This window comes from Lupinus angustifolius, chromosome LG01, assembly GCF_001865875.1.
Source record: "Lupinus angustifolius cultivar Tanjil chromosome LG01, LupAngTanjil_v1.0, whole genome shotgun sequence".
NCBI lineage: Eukaryota > Viridiplantae > Streptophyta > Magnoliopsida > Fabales > Fabaceae > Lupinus > Lupinus angustifolius.
Window position 1 is genome coordinate 9,608,647 of NC_032009.1, and position 23,743 is coordinate 9,632,389.

The following is a 23,743-nucleotide window of genomic DNA, read 5'->3' on the forward strand; positions in this document are numbered from 1 at the left end:
TTCAAGGTTCGAACACCGAAATCTTTGTAACTACCAAAATAAAGATCCGTTAGTTTCCGATATTTCTAAAATCGTTACTAAAATACTTAAAATCATTTCTCTTTTCCCCTTCGTGATTATACATCCCTTTCATCCATCCGGTCCAACATCACATGTCCTTGACCATCCTTTTTCATCGAAAGTTCGTTCATGGTTTCCATCCATTTTAAAGGTACGGTTTTAAACAAAACTACGTATTCCGATTTAAGACTTTCTTTGATAATCTTACCATTTTAAAGTAAGTTATTCAAAGTAAAGAGTTTTATGAGACATTCATGTACTCATAAACCTTAACATCCCTTTTTAATAAAAGTTTCTATTTTTCCAACTTGTTCCAAGCCATAGAAACACATACATTCTTATTTTTCCAAAATACTTCCTAAAGGTTCCTTTGATTTCATCATCATCCCCTTTGGCTAAAGTAACAACATGAATGTAATAAAACATTATTTTGGCTAAAACAACCAAATACAGGTAATAAAACATTATAACAACTCTATGAACACAAGTTGTTCATGGTTTCAACAAAATATTTTCATGAGTTCAAGAACAACACCATTTTCGGTTTTGAAGAGAAAATGAGTTAGAAATTGTTTTAGAAAATTTCAACGGTTGAATATGTTCTTGACATACTCATGAACAACATACTTAAATCTTATCAACATCCATTGGTTGAATGTTGAGAGGTCAAGGATTGAAGATGGAAGAAACAAGGAGAAATGAGAGAAAAAGATGAAGAGATGATTTTTACCTTCTCTTGAAAACTTTGCAAATGAGAGAGTGTGAGAGTGAAGTGTGAAATGTGGAGTGTTTAATGAGAAATCTCCTAAGGTGGCTAATGATGAGCTCATGGGATATTTGAGAAAGTGACGTGAGATTTGCTTTATGGAAGTCAAATCTCACATCCCAATACGAAATGATCACTTCGCGAACACGTGCGATAAATATGTCCGAGTATTATCGGTCAATACTCAATCGGGTATTATAAATCGTCCGATCTTAATATTCGATTAGAATTTCGAATTTTGGCATTCCGAGTGAAAAATATTTAAAAAATAGGTATGAGTGTACTCAGGGTTTATATTGACTCTAAATGAAAATACGAAGCCAACGGTGCAATCGGAATTCGATTCTGAGTTACGGAACTCAAAAACCACTTTTTGAGCCGTACCGGGTGAGATTCGGCCCTAACAGTGGTCCAAAACCGACTGTCTCTGAAAATCATGAAAATTTACCACCAAACTGGAAATAGAATTACAAGACTAAAACTCAACTAGGGTTTCATCTAATTCTTTACCGAAAATTCCCAGAAATTCATTTTCGAAAATATAATTAATAACAATATTAATAAAATCTTATAATTCAAAATCGTAAAATTTGCGGTGTTTCAGAGTCAAAGAACTTAGACAACATGCCATTAGCTACTCTGTTTGGAAAACTCCAAGAACATGAAATAGAGTTAGGGCGCTTGACAATGAATGAAGAGTCGGAAAATAACAGAATCACACTCAAGGCTACAAGATTTCAAGAAGATCAAGAAAGAGAGGAGTCTAGTTCATATTCAATTCCGATGAAGACTTGACTCTCCTATTTGAAAAATTCAAGAAGTATCTCAAGAAGAAAGGAGGGATCAAGAATCTAAAGAAAGAAGCCAAGAACTCAACCAAGAAAAGCAAGATTCCCAAAGAAGGCTTCACATGCTATGGGTGTGGAAAATCGGGCCACATGAAGCATCAGTGCCCGAGCCACCTCAAGAAAGTCGATAACAGGAAGAGCAATTCTCGAATGTCCAAGTCAAAAGGAGCATACATTGTTTGGGACGATTCCGAGAAAGATTCGACTTCAAGCTCATCCGATGAGTAGAAAAATTCAAAGGTATGCCTTATGGTACAAGTGCTTGAGAAGTGCATATCTAGTGATGAAGATGATTCTATTGAGGTACATTCCTATACTTCATCATGCTCTAATGACTCTCCTCCATACTATGAATTATATGCAGCTTATGTCGAAATGCATGAGGAGTTAAAGAAAATTGTTAAAATAAATATAGATGGAAAAAGAGTTATCTCCTTGCATGAAAATTAAATAATTAAAATTCAAAAGGAATTAGATGAACTTAAACTTGAAAATGAAACTCTTGATCTTATCTATGCATGTGCCTCATGTGATTGCTCTACTTCTAAATTGTGTCAACCCACTATATATGATACTTGTGAGAGTTTAAATGCTGAAAAATATGTTTTGAAACAAAAACTTTCAAAGCTAACATATAGTCAAGAAAACCTTAACACATTGCTTGCTAATACAAGAAATGTTGGTAACCGATCTGGAATTGGATATAAACCTGAACCTAAGAAAAGACCATGTAGAAATCTAGTAGTTCATATGCATAAGAAGTCAAATAATAACATGCCTACTTGTTTCTATTGTGGTACACATGGTCACACATGCACTACATGCTTTATTAGAAAATTTGGTGTGCCAAGTGGCAAATATGTTTGGGTAAAGAAGGGGCAAGATCCATTAGTTACTAAAAAGAAGGGACCCAAAATAACTTGGGTACCCAAAAGAGACAAGTAAATTGTGTGTGCAGGTGTGCCAAAGGACATTTGAGAATCAATGGATAAATCAACAAAAGATGTTCTAGGCACAAGGTTGGTGAGTAGATCAAGGTTATTAAGAAGAAAAGTTATTGAGAAAGGTCGTTAAATGAGTTTCCGTATTATGATACCTACCAAGAGTACTTCTCTAAGTAACAAAGGGGGAGAAGATAAAGGGAAGAACAATGAAAGGGGAGCAGGGCACTTTGAATGTCAAATACACAACATTGATCATATCATCAAAAAATTTATCAAACAAGTGGTAATCTTGACCTATCACCAAAGATTAAGTAAGGTAAGTCTATTAACAAGGTTACAAAACTAATTCTTGATATTGAGTACACTTGAACTAAAAAGTATATGTTATTATTTCACTCAATTCCTAACATGTGATATCATAGCATTTTGTAACTATGTTGAACCTTGCTAATTATGTTAAATAGAATTTGTTTTTGCGTGAATCTTGAACATGTCTTAATTGTGTATTATAATTGAATGATTAAAATATGCTTTAAAATGAAAATAGTCTAACAAGTGGTGCTAACAAGTGGCATACATATATGTTTAATCATTCCATGTCTAAACTGTTTACATAATGGATATGTCATGCAAAATCTGTCTATATTCAGCTTTAGGGTCAGAAATCAATGCATTTGTTTAAGCTTCTCAAACTGGTTATTGCTTATGCTAATAATTACAGTTTTTCAAAATAAATTGCTATATCTCTTCTTACTTTTGACTAGAATTGAATATTCGTATCTTTTTTATAATGTTAAAAGGGGGAGAAAGGTTGCTTGTTGTGTTTGATGTTATTTGCAGGTTGTCATAATAGCTTTCATATTATTAATCATTTCTTACCTAAGAGGGGGAGCAAAGTGCTTCAATTTTGAATTCACAACCATTATGCAAATGTACAACATCGTCAAGTTAATTCATCAAATGTAACATATTATTTGTTATGGTGTTTGTCATCATCAAAAGGGGGGGGATTGAAAGTGCAAAGCGTCAAGGATTATATTAGCAATGTTTTGCCTATGTTTTGATGAAGACAATGAGTTAATTAAAACTTGAAGATGACTCAACAATCAACATGTCGAGGGCTCAAGTGGTGACTTATTAGACTTAGGTTATAATTCTTTATTATCTTTTTAGAAGTCTAAGATGTTTGCCATAGATATTGAGTCTAGGTTAGGTAAACCTAGGTGTGAGTCTCACAAGACTTAATAAAGTAATTAATCCACTAAAATTATATGTTCATGCATATCATACATGTTAATATGTGCATATTAGACATAATATAATTGCTAAAACATGTATAGGAGTTAAGCATAACATATGAGTAGTTTGCCTTTTGAATCATGTGTTTTAATATGCTGGTTAATCGATTAACGTGGTGACTTAATCGATTAACTCAACTGTTTTATGTTTTAATCATATTACACTGGTTAATCGATTAACCCCATGGCTTAATTGATTAACGTGTCTGTTTTATGTTGTTTCAACTGCATAATTGAAAAAACCATTTTTAGAGGCAAAATTTGTTTTGTATAAATTCTGGTAAATTGCCGAAATGGCTAAGAGTGAAAAACGCTGAGAAAAGAGAATTGATCATCATTGTTAGAAACTATTAGAGAGTGTTGAATTAGAAGAAAGATTAGATCATGCTAAGACTTTAGTTTTCACATTCATATTGCTTGTTCTTTAAAAAGCTTTCTTTCATCATTCTTGTGTTTCTTGAAAAGAAAAAGAGATAGTTTTTTATAATTGCATAATTTCAGAAACCTCATGCATTTACATTCATATTAGACTAGGAAGTATTGTAAGTTCTTGCTTAGGTTTTAGTCTTTGATCTTTATTGTAATATCCGAGTATTAAGTACTCATTCATAACTCAAAGCATTGTTATTCAAGGATTGGGAAAATCCTAGTTGCGGTTAGGTAAGGTGTTCTTCACAAAGACTTGGAGGTCTTGGGATAAAGAGCGGTACCTTGGTTGGGGCCGAATCGCGGTAAGAAAGATTTTCTTGGGAGGCGGTTTTGGGAAAGGTCAAGTGACAAAGTTCTTTGGGTTCCAAGAAAGGAGCGTTCGAGTCTTGTAATTGGAAGCGTGTATGTAACATACATTGTGTTCTATAGTGAAGAAGGAAAATCTCCCAGATCAGAGGGGAGGACTAAATGTAGTTTTGCAGTGGACATTAAAATGAACGAGGATAAAATCCTTGCGCAATCTTTTCTACCACTTTCTCTTTTATATTTCAAGATATTTTAATTCGAGTTTGAAGCTGATATTTGGCATGTTTATATCTTGCTATATCATTGTCAATCTTGTATAAAAATATATGTTGTATATCTGCCTGTGTGTTGGTTAATCACTGTGCAAGTTGTTGTTCTGATCATTTTGTTTTTGTTTTGATTTAATTGATTAAGCTCACTGGTTAATCGATTAACTGTGCATTTTTCAGCAAGTGTGTAAAAACCAAAAAGTGGAACTTGAGCTCCGCCGCACCTATTCAACCCCCGGTATGCCTAGGCCACTGATATCTAACACATGTGCCTCAATTTTTCTTACAATATTGCCTCCAATATTTGATTGAATTTAAGTATTGATATAATAAGGTTGTACATATTCTAGTTGTAAGGGTTTAATACCATTATTGTTTAATTATAATTAATATTTTTTGTTTACTAAAATAATGTCATAGTTTAAGTTGATGGACAACTTAAATTTCTAGGTCCATATATATACCAGTTGCCCCAATGCCAGGTACATTTTTATATTATTCACAAAAATGTTAGACTTCAAAGTCTTTAAAAATTAAAACCAAATGGTAGGTGGTAGCTTTTAGTCATTTGTGAATTACATTTTACATTATTACATTGATTGGTTGATCTAACCTATATATAAGGTTATGTTATAAAATTCAAGTTCTCCTCTTAAATGGTGGAGGTAATGCCCACCTATAAGTTTGGATAAATATCTGTTGTCTTAAATCATGTTTCGTGCTAATAAAAAAATAACAATAATAATAAAGATTTAATTTTTTTAATTAATATGTTGAATGTTTTCAATGGCACGAGACAATATATGAGACTGAATTTAGACAAGAGATATCTATTCCACAATGTAATGTATATTGTACAGAGCAGATGAACAATGTAAATGAAAGCAGCTCAATACTTGTTCAGGACAAACACTAACTAGTAAGGAAGCAATATCTCTTTCAAGTTTGGGGGTTGCATAAAATACCAAAATCAAGAGGACAATCAAAAGTTAGCACGTCAATTTTATTTTGTTGCCTATTTTGATTTCATAGTGCAGGGGTTTTGATCTAGCCAGAAAGTACATAAAAAAAACACCACTAAAAACAAGAGAGTACTGCATGGCATGGCAATGAACTTTCAAAAATTAAATGTATTGATATCACAAAAAAAGGAATTGAATGTATTGATTAGCCACTTTAATTTAACCTCATGGGGCATGCCTCAATCCTAGCTGGGACCATGTTAGATGGTGAAATCCTTTTCAACTTAAAACCATGTCTATCATGTATATATTCATCTTCAGTATATTAACATCATTTTTATACCACTTTTTAATCATTGATAGTATATGTTAGTGTTTTTAAAATAAAGGTTTTTTAATCAACCCTTATACAGTAAGATATAAAAAAGAGGGGTTAGAAGAAAGAATTTAATATTTATGCAATAACCCTATTTTTACAATACCACTTATTATTATATATAATTGTCATTGATTCTTGAGTAAAAGCAATATAAATAAATGGTATAATATTATAAAAATTTATGACAGTACATAAATATTAAATTATTTATATGTATATCAACAAAGAAAATAAGACAAGAGAATTGGTCAATCTTGTCTTTTATTTTTTATATTTTTAATCCGCAATTGTTAGTTGTTAGTATGTTAGTTTTTTTGTATGTAAGACTTAATTTCTTTCACCTTCAACATCAAAGTATCTTATAACTCATTTTTTATTGATGATTGGGCTTGAATCCATAACCTCTTACATTTCATTCCTTACATTCTTTCTCTTCACTATCTGGACAACTTAAGACTCCTTGGTCAGTCCTTCCTGTCTTTATTTGCATTTTACAAGCTTAGAAATGATGGAAACAGTTAAACCAAGCATGTTTCTCTTTGCAAGTTAATAACTTAATAAAGGAAAATAACCCTTAAAATTAAGTTTCTGAAAAAACAATGTGTTGTTTAGAACAACAGAAACACAAGCAGTAATAGATCACACTGCAAGTTGCATGTTAGATATAGATTAGCAACCACCAGTGATAATAATTAAGTACATAATACATTAGACTAAAAGTTGTTGTTCCTCACAGTGAGGTAATTAGAGGCTCCATAAAAGAAACAAGGAGAATGAATAACTTAAAATTTGTACATTCATTCATATACAGAGAATTCACAAAAATGTGGCACAAAAAAGGAATCAAGGGTTGAAAATGAGGTCCCCACATTTGCACTTCCAACTCATAGGCTTGTAATTAGAATCATCATTTCCCCTTGCATAAGCAATTGTAGAGAGCTTTGAAGAGCTTATCTTCCCATTCTGCATTTGAGGGTTTGTAGGTACCTTAATTGCTTCACAATGCCTACATGTCCTACACCTTCTTTCACATCTTGGTGGCCTTGACCCTATTTGTGCCCTTAGTATTATCTTTTCCTCACCTACATTCTACACAAAACATCACAAATTCTATGTAATTAAATGCAGTGTTTTCTTGGTGAGAAGAGGTAGAGAAATGGGAGTTAGTTTGATGGATATGATGAAGGATTTAAGGAATGGAGTGAAGGAAGTTCAGGTTCGAGTCTCACCCACAACAAAAAATATTAACTTACTAACATTTGCCCGAAAAAAAAAGAGCTAGGGAAATTCTACCTGGCGAAAACCACTTTGTTTCTGAGTCTTTCTACCTGTTAGAACATAGAGAATATTAATGTCAACTTACTCACTAAACAGCATCAAAAGTTACTTACTATATACCTTCAGTGACTAAACCTTGCTGGATCCAGCTTGAAATTATGAGAAATAGAAGAGAAATGGTAATGAAGCCAAGTCTTTGACCACAAATAACATGATGATTATGATCAAGCCCCATTGAAGTAAAGAACTTCTGTAAGCTTGGGAAGTATGTGGACTAAGAAAAAAACTTGAGAAAAAGAGTTAGAAAAAAAATATGAAATGGGTCCAATTATAGGGAAAAATAAAAAGGAGGAGGAAGAGACTAGATATAAGACTAAGGAATATGATCTTCTTGGGTAGGTACAAGAAAGGGAAGTTCTTATTTTTTTATTTTAATTTCAATAGCAAAAATGTTATTTCATTTCCGGTAAGTATTTAAAGTCTCATAGTATGTTATTTTCTTTTTGTTTTAATAGTGACTTATCTCTTCGAGTTTTAGTCATTAACTGAATGGTACTATAGGAACTAGGAAACAATATATTTATTTGTTAAGATTTTGATTTTATATGTTGGTTGAAGTGATGGAACATAGAAAGACAAATGAGAAAAATGCAGAGGGGATAGAAAAATGAGGAGCACCGAAAAGGGAAACACCTTAGCTTTGGTAAAAGAGCCACCACTCAACAATAGACTAAGATCATGTAATAATGGGGTTTTAAAAGAAGAAGCAAATAAGAAAGAAGATGATATTAAAGACAAATAGGACCAGAAACAGCAAAACGCCACAAATTTCACCAGATGTGAGGGACAAGTTCCCACTAACAGACATGCATTTAAAGCTGTGAATTTTGGGTTCTGCATTTCTTATACAGTATATAGATTTTGGGGTTTAACTTATACTCATTATGTGGCTGTTTATAATTCACAATTTAGAAGGAAAAAAAAAATCATAATATCTAATTAGTTTAAATAACATGGTTATAATTTATAAATACTGGCCGGTTCAATAGTTAAACTAGTGAATCAATCTTCTTATGATATAGTATGACAATTATACCATATATACAATTATGTTTTAAATGTGATTGTTAACTTTTTCGAGAGACATTTCAATAATTTAGTTAGAGTCATCTATTCCAAAAGTAAGTTTTTTAAACTTACTTTCCACCTTAGCCATCAATTATATAGATATCTAATGATTTAGATCTACTCACTAATTCAAACTATTGAATTTTCCTATAATTGATGGTTAGTTTGGAGTAAGTAGATCATCCTCATTTAGTTATACACTTATATGTTACAAATAATAATATTAATTTTATAATTTTATTACATTTATCATATTTATTAAAAATATATATCTTATGTGAAATTTCATTATTAAACCATTAGTTGAATCTTTATAATAGTGTATCATTCCTCCACAAATACTCTTTATATTTATTAGCGTGTCGATTGACATTTTGTATCTATCGATCTATATTCTTATTTTTTATCATTTTTATGTTACATTCTTTAAAGAAAATAATTTAATGTAAGAAATTTTACATAAAAACTCAATAGAGACAAAAATTGTAAAAAAATAATCAAATATAGAATTGGAGAAGAAAAAAATAAAAATAAGAAAATGTGTGGAAGAATAGATGTATTGTGAAAAAGAATAAAAGTAATATTTGGAAGTTTATGATGGTTATTAATGAAAGAGTTACAAAAGAGTAATTTTGGAATGTGAAAAATTATATCATAGTAGTTATTTATAGTATTGGTTTTATATATAACTAGTGTCAATCAGCACTTCGTACCTATCGACCCACGTTTTTATTTTTCTGATATTGTATAATTTTTGTGTTATATTCTTTAAAGAAAAATAATTTAATATAAGAAAATTTACATAGAAACTTAATAGAGATCAAATGTATAAGAAGATTAATCAAATATAGAATTGAAGAAGAAAATATAAAAATAAGAAAATGTGCGAAAGAATAATGATATATTGTGAAAATGAATAAAAGTAATACTTGGAAGTTTATGATGGTTATTAATGGAGGAGTTATAAAAGGGTAATTTTGGAATGTGAAAAATTATATCATGATAATTATTTGTAGTTTTGGCTTATATATAGTATATAGAAGTATAAATATATAATATATAGGTTACTCTTATATAATTATATAAATATTTCATTTCTCATTATGATAAATGAGAAATTTTGAACTGTTAATACATTTTTTATGAATTTTAGAGTTAGAAATATTTTTACCACTCAATTAGTTATAAGCAACTTATAAATATTTAGGGGAGAGTAATGAATATAGTGTAGTGGGAATGGGGTGTTTTGCACTTTTTGGGGTTGCTTGTAGTGTGCTATCCAAGGAGTACCACCTTACCACGGCACAACCATCTCTCTCTTTTTCTGTCCAAGAAAGAGAATGAACACATGCAGCATAACTCCTCTAACTTTTTATATTCGTATCATCTTTTCAATCTATCATTATGCATTCACCAAGAGATATTATTGGCAATGAGTGTGACAATCCTTTTTATGTTGTTTCGTAGATCTCATAGTATGGTCACAGATTCAGTTTTCAGGCATGCATCCCTTCTGTTGTGTCCATTTAGCGTAAGATTCTAAGTTGTGGACCATATCATCTCATTTAGCCACAAAATTATCATACAATTATATTGCATTATGGTTACGTTCTAAATACCCAGAAATGATTAGATTAAAAAAGTAATGCCAATGTTGGCATCAAAACTACATTATGGTCAGAATGAGCCATAGAAAATTTCATGTCAGTTGTGTACTAATTTCATGTGTTGTTCATCTGAGTGTAAAGGAAGTTTGTATTGCATTCTTCTTTGGTTTTATTGATAGAGGATATATTGTAATTCAATTTAAAATAGAGACATTTTTTGGACTAGATCTTGTAAGTTTGAATAGTTAAGTTTTTCCACATTAAAATTGTTGGTGTTATTTTTTCATTGTTCATATTTTGTTTATTCACTTCTCGCTTTTGTGAGTGTCCATTTTGTATCACATATGCGTGGAATTAGTTTAAAATTTCCCAAAAAATATGTTGGTTTTTTAATATTGCAAGTTATTATGTACAAGGTGTAAAAATCTGGAAACGTTATACTCGTGATTCTATAACCCAAATATTTTTTAAACTCTAAAATTTTGTTTGGTTTAAGAGTAGAAAATGAGATAAGAGATAAGTGAGAAAGAAAATTATGAGAAATTTAGTATACAAGTCATAGTTATTAAAACCGTATCGTACCGGCCGGTTCAACCGGAAAACCGGTGAACCGGGCCTCTAACCGGTACGGTACAGGTGTTGAACCGGCCAAGTATCAAAACCGGTCAAAACCGGTCAAAAATCGGTCAAAACCGGTTCACATGCCGGTATTTTACTAAACCGGCCGGTTTATACACATATTTTTTTTTTAAAAAAAAAACTTAAAAACTTAAAAATTCATTACAATGTGACACATCTTTCCAACCATTCTTCAATCCTTCAAGACACACACTTCCAAGACATACTTAGATTACACATTTTGGCTCCTAACGTGACATTTGTGTAATCTTGGAGTACTGTCTGAAGATAGGATTTAGTAGAAAAGTATAATATTCATATAAGACAACTTTGACTCATTGGTGTTAAATGTTAAAACTCCAAATTTATTTGTTTTGTAGAATGAGTTGTGAACTTATGTCATTTATTTATATATTTTGCGGTTGTTAAGTGATACTTTTGGTTTGATATATGTTTTTTAATTTAGACTTTGAATTTGTTAAAGACTTAAAGTTGTTTATTTATGTGAATTTTGAGTACATTATAAATATTGATTATAAATTTGAGCTACCTATTTGGAATTTTTTTTGTTATAGGTTTATATATATAAATATAAGTAGGTATGTCCGGTTTAATTACTGAACTACTGGTTGAACCACTGTACCACTATACCAGTACCCTGACCGGTTTGATAACCGGTACGGTTTTAACAACACTAATACAAGTATTGTTTTTGAAAGAAAGAGAAAAGAAGCATGAGAGAAAATATAAATATAAATTTTTGATTGACAAAAATATCCATACACTAAAAAGAATATAAAAAAATGTTTTATTACAAAATAAAAATTTAATAATTATAACTTTAAAATTTATTGTAAAAATTATATTAGTGTAATTTCAAACAATATTTATAAATTAATAAAATATAAAAGAAAAACAATAGTAAAAAAAGTGTGAAATAAATAATAATATAATATAAAATGGTTAAATGAGTTGATTTTGTCATTTCATTTCTCCTCCTGCTTTCTCCTCCTGCTTTCTCCTCACACCCAGGACAAAAAAATTTGGTGGGTTCTATATACTTTTTATTTATCTCATCACTTACTTTCTTCTCAACTAAATGAAAACAAAATATTTTCTTTATAATTTTTCTCCTCTCAATTTCTATCATCTTTTAATTTAGAATTGGGTATGAAAATCTGAAAGTTGTGGGTATGAAAATACCTACCTTTTAACTTAAAAAAGAATAGAAATCTCATAAGGGTAGTTAAGATGGGCCAATGTTACTTGGTTATTATCTTTGATCATGTAGCTCCAATTCAAGGGCCCAAACTCCTCTTGTGCCTAACTTCTCCTAGCCCAAAGGTAAAATGATATCAAATCATCTCAAGTGCAAAAGCCCAATTTTGGATAGTATTTTTTAGAAACAGTTTGGTTCATCTATTGGTTAGTTCACTAGCTCTCAAGTCTCATCTATGCATGCCATATACTCACATAGGGGTATTTAAATAGAATCTTAACAAAGTTAGTAAGCAAAGCTCCCATAAAATAGTAGGAATAGAATAAGCTTATCCATCCTAGGCTCACCAACTTATGAGTTATCCTATTCTACGTATACCAGCAAAGTGTGTATTCTTTCCGGTTTTATAGAGTTCCGGTACTTCCTTTAAAGAAATATATTTATCTAACACCCAATAATAAACAATTGAGAATTCACTGATTCAATATGAATACCACTATAGTATTATTAATATTTATCAATCATTCATCAAATCAGTATGAGTATCAATATAGTAGTGTTGCGGATCCATCTCATAATTCATTAATTAAATTTCATATAAGAGAATTAGATTTATGTATATGTTATATTAATATTAATGTTGAAAAATATGAAAGGAAATAATAAATACATTTATTTATTACACTTAATAAAACAAAATTTATACAGTATAAAGTTTTTTATACTGTCAGTCTATCATCTAACATTGATTTGTATTATTTTTATTTGAAAGTTAATATTGACCATGATTTAATGACAGTGTAAAAAACATTTACACTGGTCAATATATAAGGATTAAATCCTTCAATTAAAAATGAGATTTATGTATATCATTTGTTATATGTATGATATTTATACTCCAGTTACAAAGAACAATAGAGAATTATCACCCCTTTCTCACGGTTTCTCTTAATTCTCATTACTGTCTTCCTGATTCAGAATTGTATTCCAATTATTTTGGTGCGTAGACCAATACTTTTCCTTCTTCACATGGATTGTACGCCATAAAGAAAGAAATGATTGTTATGCTTAAGGTTTTCTAAGACAATTCCTGTAAAGCTAAAAGTTTCGGTTGAAAAAGTTGATTAAGTCAAACTTTATGCATCTTTTCAACTGTCGTTTTTTATTTAGACAGAGTAAGTGGACAATACGAATTACATTCGGAAAGTAACGGCACTAAAAGAATATAAAAACACTTTAATTTACAAGCAAAAGTCCAACTTATTTGGATTATTCTATTGGACAGAGCAACTTATGCCTATCAACTCACTTTGGACTATACTATTATTAGGATTCCAATATAAGTTATATGTGAGTAAAATCTAAAATGTATTATGAGGGTAAATGAAGCATTATGTTGGCAAATAATGAATAATTTGGAGTGCTAATATTGATATAAATGGTAAGACCAACAAAAAGGTTTTGAATGTAAATATGGTGTAAAATTTACTTCTGTAATTCTTCACTTAGTCTATTTGTTAGATGTAGGAATTTCCAACTATAAATTATGTCAGTAGAAGAAATTCACTTATTTAGTTTTTCACTTGAACATTTATTTCATCACTTTTTGCTATGTTCTCATTCACAATATAAGTGCATAATTATCTTTCTACCAGAAAAGGGAAAGAAAGAAGTAAAGAAAATAATAATCTATATTATTAACAGAAAACTAATGGCACGAAAAAAATATAAATTTATAAGAAAAAAGTCTAAATTATTTGGATGGTTTTATTTGACAGCTACATCTGTATGTATAAATATATTTTTACAAGATTTGGAAAAGGAAAGAAGAAGACAACAATCTCTATTATTATAATTAAAATGCGGCATTTGAAGTATGTTGAACTAAAAATAAGAACTACAATATATTACTATATTGTGCTAAATTAAACTGTACCGTTGAAAGTGAGGAAGAAGAACAAGAAAGAAGTTAAAAACAGATAGAATTATTAATATGACGCGTAAAAGATGTATACAAAAATTGGGATTATTCCAGTTTTTGAGTGCAAAATATGCTTAGTCCTGGTACTTGTCACGCCAGCGAGCATATGTTGGGCTGGCCCACTGGATAAGCTGTGAACCAACAAACAAAGTTTTGAAAATATCCGTTAATTGGTTATATTAAGAAAGAAATGAATTTTCTTCGTCTCTTGTGATGAAACAACTTGCAAATGATCTTTACAAGAAATTAATAAATATCATGCCCTATGTCCTACTAACTAATGGACAAATAAAAACTTATTCAATATGTTAATCAAACTTCATATATAGCCCTAAACTAAATTTATATTTGAGAAAATAATTTATGTTTTCATGATTTAATTTTTTTTTATATTATCGAGGATTATTTATATGTTATTTATTATTAATCCTTAAATAAATTTATATATAAAAATAATGAATAATGCATTGATCATGTAAGAGAATTTACATTAATAATACAAAGATATCAAAAATTTTCCCTTTATAATTACATTGTAATATTGATATACTCTATATATACAATTTATATATATTTGCTTTATCATCCGTCGTTTATTAATATTTACTTTTTTGAAGAGTTAATAACACTTAAAAATGAATGGTTAATAGTGAACTAATTGTGCCTCAAACTCCTCGATGCATAACATTTTTTCTTATTTATAATTTTCTAAGCCATGAGAATGTTGGCTAATGTCAACACTATTTTTACATGTGCGAATCAATATCCACAAATAATACATAAAAACTACTATATAATAATTGTAGACTTGCATATAAATATGAACAGCCACTTAAATTGACATATTATTGTTAGCAATTAGTACATTCCTGGAATTGTGGTGGAGGATATATCTGTCACGCGATCGTGGGGCCTATGAATCTAGGATAATCCGAGTAGAACAGATATTTTACATTGAACTATTTTTGGCCTCAAGTATATAACTGTAGACCACCACGTTGTGCTGTTATTATTGACCCAAACTAGGTATTGGTGGTTAAATACTTCAAAGCACATTCAAATCAAATTGAGGGGACCGCATTAAGCATTGGGGCCAAAACTTTAGGAGTGTCACGTCCATGACCACTTTGAACGTTTGGTACTTTGATTCTTTCTTAGGCTTTAAAAATCTGATTCTCAAATTCTCCACCCAATAATAATGGAATGTGAGGAAAATGAGGAATTTTGAAACTATGTAATTTAAAAATATTTAAAATTTGGACGCAGACTCTTAGTATTTATCTGTATGACATGAAGTATCTTTATTTAACTAGCAAGTCACTCATGCATTCACACGAGACAATATTTGTTGTCATATGGTTAAAAATATATATGTTAATTGTGTATTCGCATAGTTAAGAACATACATGTTACCCGTGCATTTATATAGTAAAAAAACACATGTTATCCCGACATTCGCATGGTTAAGAATGTGCATTCCATGATTAAGAACGCACATATTATCCTATATTAACATGGTTTAGAACACTCGGATTACTCGTGCATTCACATGGTTTAGAGTGTGCATGTTACCCGTGCAATCGTATGAGACAAGTTAATTTTGATGCATGTTTAGAAACACGTAAGTATTAGTATCATATATATGTAATGTATATGTGTGTGTGCTAGTAATACTGTACAATAATTTGATAAAATAAAATGTATAAAAACACAAGCATTGTGAACTAGTTTCATTGTATGTGTTTTGTGTTGTAACCATTCATTCTCCACTTGATGTATATCTATTTGTATTAGCAAACGTAATTATAAAATTCACAAGTTCAATATTATTGATTTAGTTCATACTATCAATTTAATATATAATTAATTGATAACTAAGAACTCGTTATTACTTGTGCGAACATTTGATATCTCTTGATCAATTTAGCCACGTTACATTTTTATCTTAAACTTTTCAATTGAAGTTGATGTCTTTTTGAGTGGTTCATGCCAATGCAAATTTTGGGGAAGCAATTTGACATAGAAATTAGCATATAATGTCATTAATTATGTTAAGTTATTTCTATGCTATTATGAATTGACTTGTAAATTTTCTTCACTTAGAATGGAGGGTATATTGTGACAAATCAATGTACAGTTACACAAAAAGAAAAAAAAGTTAAGATAGAATGATTATTATGAGCAATAAATAGAATGATTATATATTATGAGTGATAAATAGAATGGCTATACATTAGGAGTAACATCAGCTATCAAAGTGAAGGGAAAAGAGATAAAATAAATAGAGTGTTGAATTATACATTATGAGTAATAAATGGAATGATTATGTCTTCTAAATTTCAAGTTAAAAATAAAGTCTCAAATCCCAAATTGAAACATATGATCCATTTTCTAGACTTTTTCCAAAAGCAACGTCCCCTCGAACCTTAATTTTTATGAGAATAATGGTCAATTTATTACAAAATATTATCAATTAAGTTGCATTACGTTTTTATCTTCTTAAACTTTTCAATTAAGTTGATGTTTTTTCGGTGGATCAAGTCAATGCAAATTTTGCGGAAGCATGACTTAAATAGTAATTCTTTTGAATAAAAAAATATATAAAAAATAAGAGATGTACATAGAGAGAAAACTAACTTGTAGATATACTATATATATATATATATATATATATATATATATAAATGGAGATCGAATACAATACAATTTAAAGAACAGATCTACAAAATAAAAACAAATAACAATAAATCAATGAATATATACTTTAAAAGGGATTGTTGGAAGAGAAAGACAATAACAAAGGCGCACCAAAATAATGAAATGGAAAAATGAAATGAAAAAATATATAAACAAAATAACAAATCTACAAAATAAGAACAAATAACAATAAATCAATGAATATGTAGTTTAAAAGGGATTGTTGGAAGAGAAAGACAATAACGAAGATCTACCAAGATAATGAAATGGAAAAATGAAATGAAACTAAACATGAGAATGAAATGAAAAAAATGAATTGTAAGTGAAGAGAAAAGTGGAGATAATACGCCTTCATGTTTGAAAAAAATGTGAAAGATTGATATAGTATACAATAGAATATGTTAAGATATGATTTTTTTTAGGGAAAATAATGAAATAGAGTATGATACGTGTCCAATAATAATGTGGGGGAACAATTTTTTCTTAAATAGTTAATAGAAGATACTAAACTTTCCATTGTTTGAGAATATTGTAAATGCTCCTTTAAAGGGTGGGGAAATCATTGCATTGTTTCCATTTGAAATAAATTCCAAATTCAGTATATCACATATTTATTTTTCAAATTTTGTTTTCCTCTTTTTAGTTGAGATGTCGTTTTTTATAATGAGTTAACATATGTATATTACAGTCATTGTATTATCTATCATTCATTTGTTTTTTTAGATTCAATAAGGATTGAAAATGAATGATGGCTAATACAGTAACGATGTAAAAAATTCATACATTTTCGGTGCATACATCTTTTTATATTTTATAATTATGTTAAAGAAGTGGGTTTGAAGGATTTTATGCAAAAATAAAAAAAGAGTTTAATATCTATGCATGATCAATGTAATTTTTTTTGCACTGACAACATATTATCTATCATTAATTTGTATTATTTTTATTTGAGTGAATGATTGTTAACAATATAGAAAACACTTACATTGTCATTATATATATATTTAATCTAAAAAATGCAGTAGGTAATCATTCACATAAATATAAATATATGTGAATTTTGTTTGTATTACGAAGAGTATTTTCCCATCCTTTTGGATACAAAACTAATTCATTATGGGGTATTGACTGCTCATCCCAACAAGTGCCGCTCACAGGAATCGAATATTTGACCTTTTGATCATCATGAAGATCTAGTGGGACCTTATACTATTGACCAATGTCTTGTTGAGATAAATATATGTAAATGTTTTATGCCCATAATGTAAATTTTATATTAATATCAACAATATATAATAAAGTAATATTAATATATTACTACTTACATATTTATAGGTTTACATTTAGTGTTCTTGAATATCCAGACTAGAGTTTTTTCTAGAATCTGGATGAAGGTAGACTTGGACCCGCTAGTGGATATACCTAAAAAGGTTCTCCGATGATCAAGTTAGTAAGACTGTAGAGGTAATGTCCGAGAGCAATAAATGAGATATAAGAAGTAAGTAGAAAGTAATAATGACAAATAATGAATTTTAAGTGATACTTCATGTTGGGAGACCCCTGTTTATAATGCTTGAGGTGGATGAAGTGGTTTTGGAGGGTAATGTTGGCATGACCAACCATCATGGCTTGTCAGGTGTTGTTTTTCCCCTTTCAACTGATTTTGGCAAGACCGTACTCTATCATAGCCATACTGTAGTATGTCATTGTCGTGTTGGTAGGGGTAGGTGGGATTGTAGGTGACATGACAATGCATTATTGGCAGCGTGTCAGATGAGGAGTGATCCCTTCCCCGACCTGGGATGTCTAGCATGAGTGCAACGACTCCGGCCAAGCATTTATTGGTTTCATCCGGTCTTCGCTCGACCAGATGGGAGACCATCCTGGGCAGTTAAGACGTTTAGATGACCGAGATAAAACAGTTTCCCCCTACTCTAGTAGTAGTTCGATAGGCGAGCATGCTGGTAGACTCTAGGTGCATCAGTAGGGTGTCGTTAGCCTTCTGGGTTGTGTGACACATGGTTGGTCATCATCACTTTGGTTATCAGACCATTTTGCAACACAAAGTACTTGAGTGTGGCTCATCGGTTAATTTCTTCCGCCTTTCATCTTGGTTCTTGGGTCGTCGTTGGATGACACTTGAGTGCCTTTTGAATGAGTATGACGTGTTTTGAACTGAGCCATTTTTTGAAGGTTCTAGAACTCCTCCACGTGGGTCGCCATGTCCACCATTGGATGAATCTGGGCTCTCCCTGTAAATAAGGATGATCCTTCCTTTAGTCATTCTACATTTGCTTATTTCTTCCTTTGAAAACTCTTGCTCTAGATGGGAGACTATTCTGGGTAGTTAAGACGTTCTGATGACCGGGGTGGAACAATTAGTAAGCTATAATAATAATAGTGTGAAATATTTATACATAGTTAATACATCATTCATTTGTATTACTTTTTGACGAGACAATGAAAATTAAAATTGAATGGTGGATAATGCATTCACAATATATAAAACTATTATATTGCATGTGCATAAGAAAATTTCTCTTAATAAAGTGACACCTATTGAAAATACAAATATTAGTGAACTATAATATTAATTATATGTGCTAATAATGAGAGATAATCTATCTAATTCACATTTAGCCATCAATTTTAATAAAATCTAATGATTTAGATTTACTCACTAATTCAAATTATTGAATTTCTCTAAAATTAAGGACTAAAATAAGATCAAATTTGTTAAACTAACTCTTAGAGTAAATGTATATATTCCTATTAGTAATATACTTAAACTAATGGAATGGAATGGTGGGAGTATATAAGTCTTCTAGAAAGAAAATGATAGTAAGGTTAGTGAGCGAAATGAATTTTTGACAATAAATGATTGAAATTCAAACACGAGGTTGATTACAAAGTAACGTGGTGGGTATGGACGTGGGGACAGTGACAGAACAGAGTAACACAACATACATTGGAAATCCGATCCTAAAACTGATTTCTTAACTAATAAGTGGAGAAATGAATTTTAGAATTTAAACATTTGGAAACTGATTTTTGAGGGAAAGAATTTCAAAGCTGCATTATTGCAATAATTTGCCCTTAAAGGGACGCATATTAAAATAGATACCTTTTAAAGTTAGAGTAGTTTTTGAAAATATCTGAGAGCATATTTTACATAAATATTAAAGTAAGCAACTTAAAACACAAACTGTCACTCAGCAAATTGTGTGTCAAGAAAACCACAAACACTTGTGCTTTTTTTTCTTAATGATGCCTAAAGTGTCTCTATAAGTTACCTTGATTTTTAATATACTACTTACATAGTTTTTTTTTCTTTCTTTTCTACTATAAGTAAAACGTTCACATCACAAATAGACACACCCATGCTTATAATTAGAGGGCTGCACAAAAATGTCTTGTACTAAAAATAATAAAAGCTTCAATCAAGATGGAATCTTTATTATTAGTATACAACAAAAATATATATATATGCAATGACTTAAGTTTGATATATTATCATTGTATCATAAATCATTCATTTTTAATAATCATCGACTCTTTAAAATCTAATCAAATGAATTATGAATAATATAATAACTATATATAAATTTTATAATAATAATACATAAATATTACATATTTATTTCATAACATATATTTGACAGATAATCTTTGCAACTGTCATATTTTTGCAATTAAAACTTGTACATTTTCACCAAAAAGTACTTTGAGTTAAATTAGAATATTATTTATTGCTCATGTATATTAATTTTATTAAAAAATAATAATAATTTATTAGTAAAAGGGTAGATAACGAGCTAACATCATAACGCAAATTTATTACATGAACCGTGCACATTTTCAAATAGTTTTGCATTCTCCATTGCAACTTTAATAAAAATAAATGTTGAAGATTATTTTTAAAGGATATGCTCCTACATTTCCTTACAAATAATTATCATATCTATGTTTTCTTTTTAGTTACATTTTAAACTTTAATTATTGGTGAAATTGATCGCTTCATAAAATAATATTAAAATAATAACAATGCGAAATTTTCCCTCATACATATTTTTTTTTACTTACGGAAAAGTAGTAGTCATTAGCCTTATGGAAATTAGTCATCTATCTTTTACACACACAAAAAAACTTTTTTCTAGATACCTGATGTATTAGGTGATACATAGGCTAAATATGTTTTTTTAACAAAAAAAAAACTCATGTATAACTTCAAGGTAATGTGTGGGGAATAAATATTAAACACGAATTTAAGGTCCCATGTTTTTTAAAATAAATTCTAATATGTTATAAAAGATAGTTTTATATATTATTTCATTCAATCAATATTATAAGATACTTAACTAAATTACACATACTAATAAAAATAATTATTTTTCTTGACTTTTTAAAAAGTGCTATAAAATGATAATAATACTGTCATTTAATATTGATTATTAATTGATAATCTCCATGGGAAAAAATGTAAAGAAATTTTTAATAGGGATAAATGAAGAAAACTAATAAATACTATATATAAAATATATAAAGTGACTTACAATAACATCAACAAAACATTCAACTAATGTTTATTATAACAAAGATGGAGGGAGTATCTATTAACACCTTATTAATAATTCACTTTACTACACTCACCATAATACTCCTCCCTAAAAAATCCAAATATATGTATAGATTGTTTATACACTTTTAACTTTAGCATATTTTCATAAAACTTCTCGTATATCATATATATTTAAAATTTATGAAGATAAGATTGTATTAATCCTTATTACAATCAATAAATTAAAATATTTAATATAAGGTAGCAAGTAATTGAGTTGAAAAAGGATATGATATAATAAATGGCAATTATTTTTAATTTTATATGGCAATGGTGGTGATAATTGTAAGGGTATGAGAAAAAACCTTCTCTTATATCTTCTTGCTTTTCTCTAAATTGATAGAAAATTCTTTGTCCGAATAAGATATGCTGTATAATATTAAGAGAAAAAATATACATACTGACAACGTATGAGTTTAATAGATTGTTATGCATCATTTATTGTTTATGTTTTATCATTATAGTCTCTTAAAAAAAATATAAATAAATAATGAATAATAATTTAAATGTGTATAAATTTTTACACTAAAATGCATAAATATTATACTCATAATATTATCACATCTCATTTGCATATTTTTCTTATCTTCCATAGAAACAAAATGTTGGTGCCCGCTTTTTGGTTACGTGACCTTTTGGAGTTGCCACTACATTTTGTGATTAAAAATGTTAGAAAATATTTTAAGCTCAATCACAGTAGGCTTTTGGATTGTGAAATCCAGGTTTAGGAGTCGATTAAGGATCGATGAAAGTATTAACACCGTGTCAGCCCGTAATTAAACGACACCCTTACCAATTGCATGATTTAAATACCCTTAGTTTATTTGAAATTAAATCATATAAACAAAATATTTATTTTTTATTTTTTATATCTGACAAGATTAAACCTTGGTTCTATATATCCCGAAATGCTTTAGGAAATCAAGACTACATAGTTCTAAATTTTAAAATAGTTTGTTGGTAAAATAATTAACTCCTTAAGAAGGGTGAACCAGTAAACACTAATGTCCGCATTGCATCCCATTTTAAAAATAATTATAAATATTTTTTGGTTTTTTTATTAATTTAGGAATTAATTGAATGAAAATAAGCGTCGTAACACGACCATTCAAGGATGATATGAGGACAATAAGTGTTACCACGGTCTGCCTCCATCCTTTGATTAATCCAAAAAAATTATAAAATTTTTATAAGCAATAACAATAATAATAATAATGTGTATACATATTTTATAAAAAAAACAAATTTTACGTTAATAACCATTTTTTATATTAGTATAAAGATTCACATTTTATATAACAATTTCTTATTTACGATCCAAAAAATAATTTTTTATTGATTAAATACAATTATTATTATTTCAAAATAAATAAATTGGGTTAAAACAAACAAAAGATGAGAGAATTTTAAACTTGTGTGAGTTTCAATCTGGTGTGGACAGGAGCAAAAATGATGCCTTACATTTCGCTCACCTATTGGCTGAAAAAGTCTACTACAGGATCTACGCCACGTGGTGGTTGCTGGATGGATGGAGAAGCAGGAACATAGAGATGACTCTGTACACGGCCGTATGGGAACACGCCAAGAGGGAACGCATGATCTGCTACAGATGTGGACACGCAACTTGCACGCAATTGCTTGCGTGTCGCGGTGTCACTGGACAGAAGACGATCACCGCATGAAAATTAAGCACGACTACGCTGGAACCCAGACCATGGGGTTGGGCGGCTGGATCGTGTGTGACACGTCTATGTGGAGAGACGTGGATGTGCCTGTGTGTCACAATCAGAAGCGCCCACGACGTGGTCAACCAAAAGGACTGCACATCCAACGGTGATAGATTTAGACGTCCATTGCTAACGTCAGGACCAACTGTACTAGATCTTTTCTCATTCAGACTTCTCTATTTTCGTCTCTATCTTTCCATGCAGTGTGCTCTTCTCTCTTTTGTGTTTTTTCTTAACTTTTTTGGGACTGAAAAGAGAATAACCTAATACTAATAACACCTATTTATAATTTTTTTTAACCTAACCTAACCCTAACAAATTGCTAATAAATTTAATATCTACTAACCCATAATCACATATTAGTAGGCGCCCACCAAGTAGGATTTGACTTGCTGTTTTTTCTAATTCTTGTTATTAAAATACATTTCAAATTTGTTTATTTATTAATTTTTTTACATATTCGAATTAAATAATAAAAAATATTTTTGAATAAGTTCTAATTATTTAAAATTATATTTTCAAAAAATTAAAAATATTTTATTATTTATTTGGAATTTAAATGAGATATTTAGAATATCTCATTTATTTTATTTACCTATTTTTTTATAA

General features: G+C 29.6%; 1 protein-coding gene and 1 long non-coding RNA gene across 2 annotated transcripts; one reads left to right on the forward strand and one right to left on the reverse strand.

Annotated features, from left to right (window-relative positions):
- Positions 6,894 to 7,777, reverse strand: LOC109342296 (EPIDERMAL PATTERNING FACTOR-like protein 2). The gene is made up of 3 exons (XM_019580309.1): positions 7,660 to 7,777; positions 7,555 to 7,589; positions 6,894 to 7,350 (listed from the first exon to the last, which is right to left on the reverse strand). Exons 1-3 carry the CDS (start codon positions 7,772 to 7,774, stop codon positions 7,105 to 7,107), a joined length of 396 nt encoding a protein of 131 aa, XP_019435854.1. The 5' UTR covers positions 7,775 to 7,777; the 3' UTR covers positions 6,894 to 7,104.
- On the forward strand, positions 7,668 to 7,880 carry LOC109342299. Its single transcript, XR_002107046.1, has 2 exons — positions 7,668 to 7,778; positions 7,819 to 7,880. It is a non-coding gene; the product is annotated as an uncharacterized LOC109342299 (long non-coding RNA).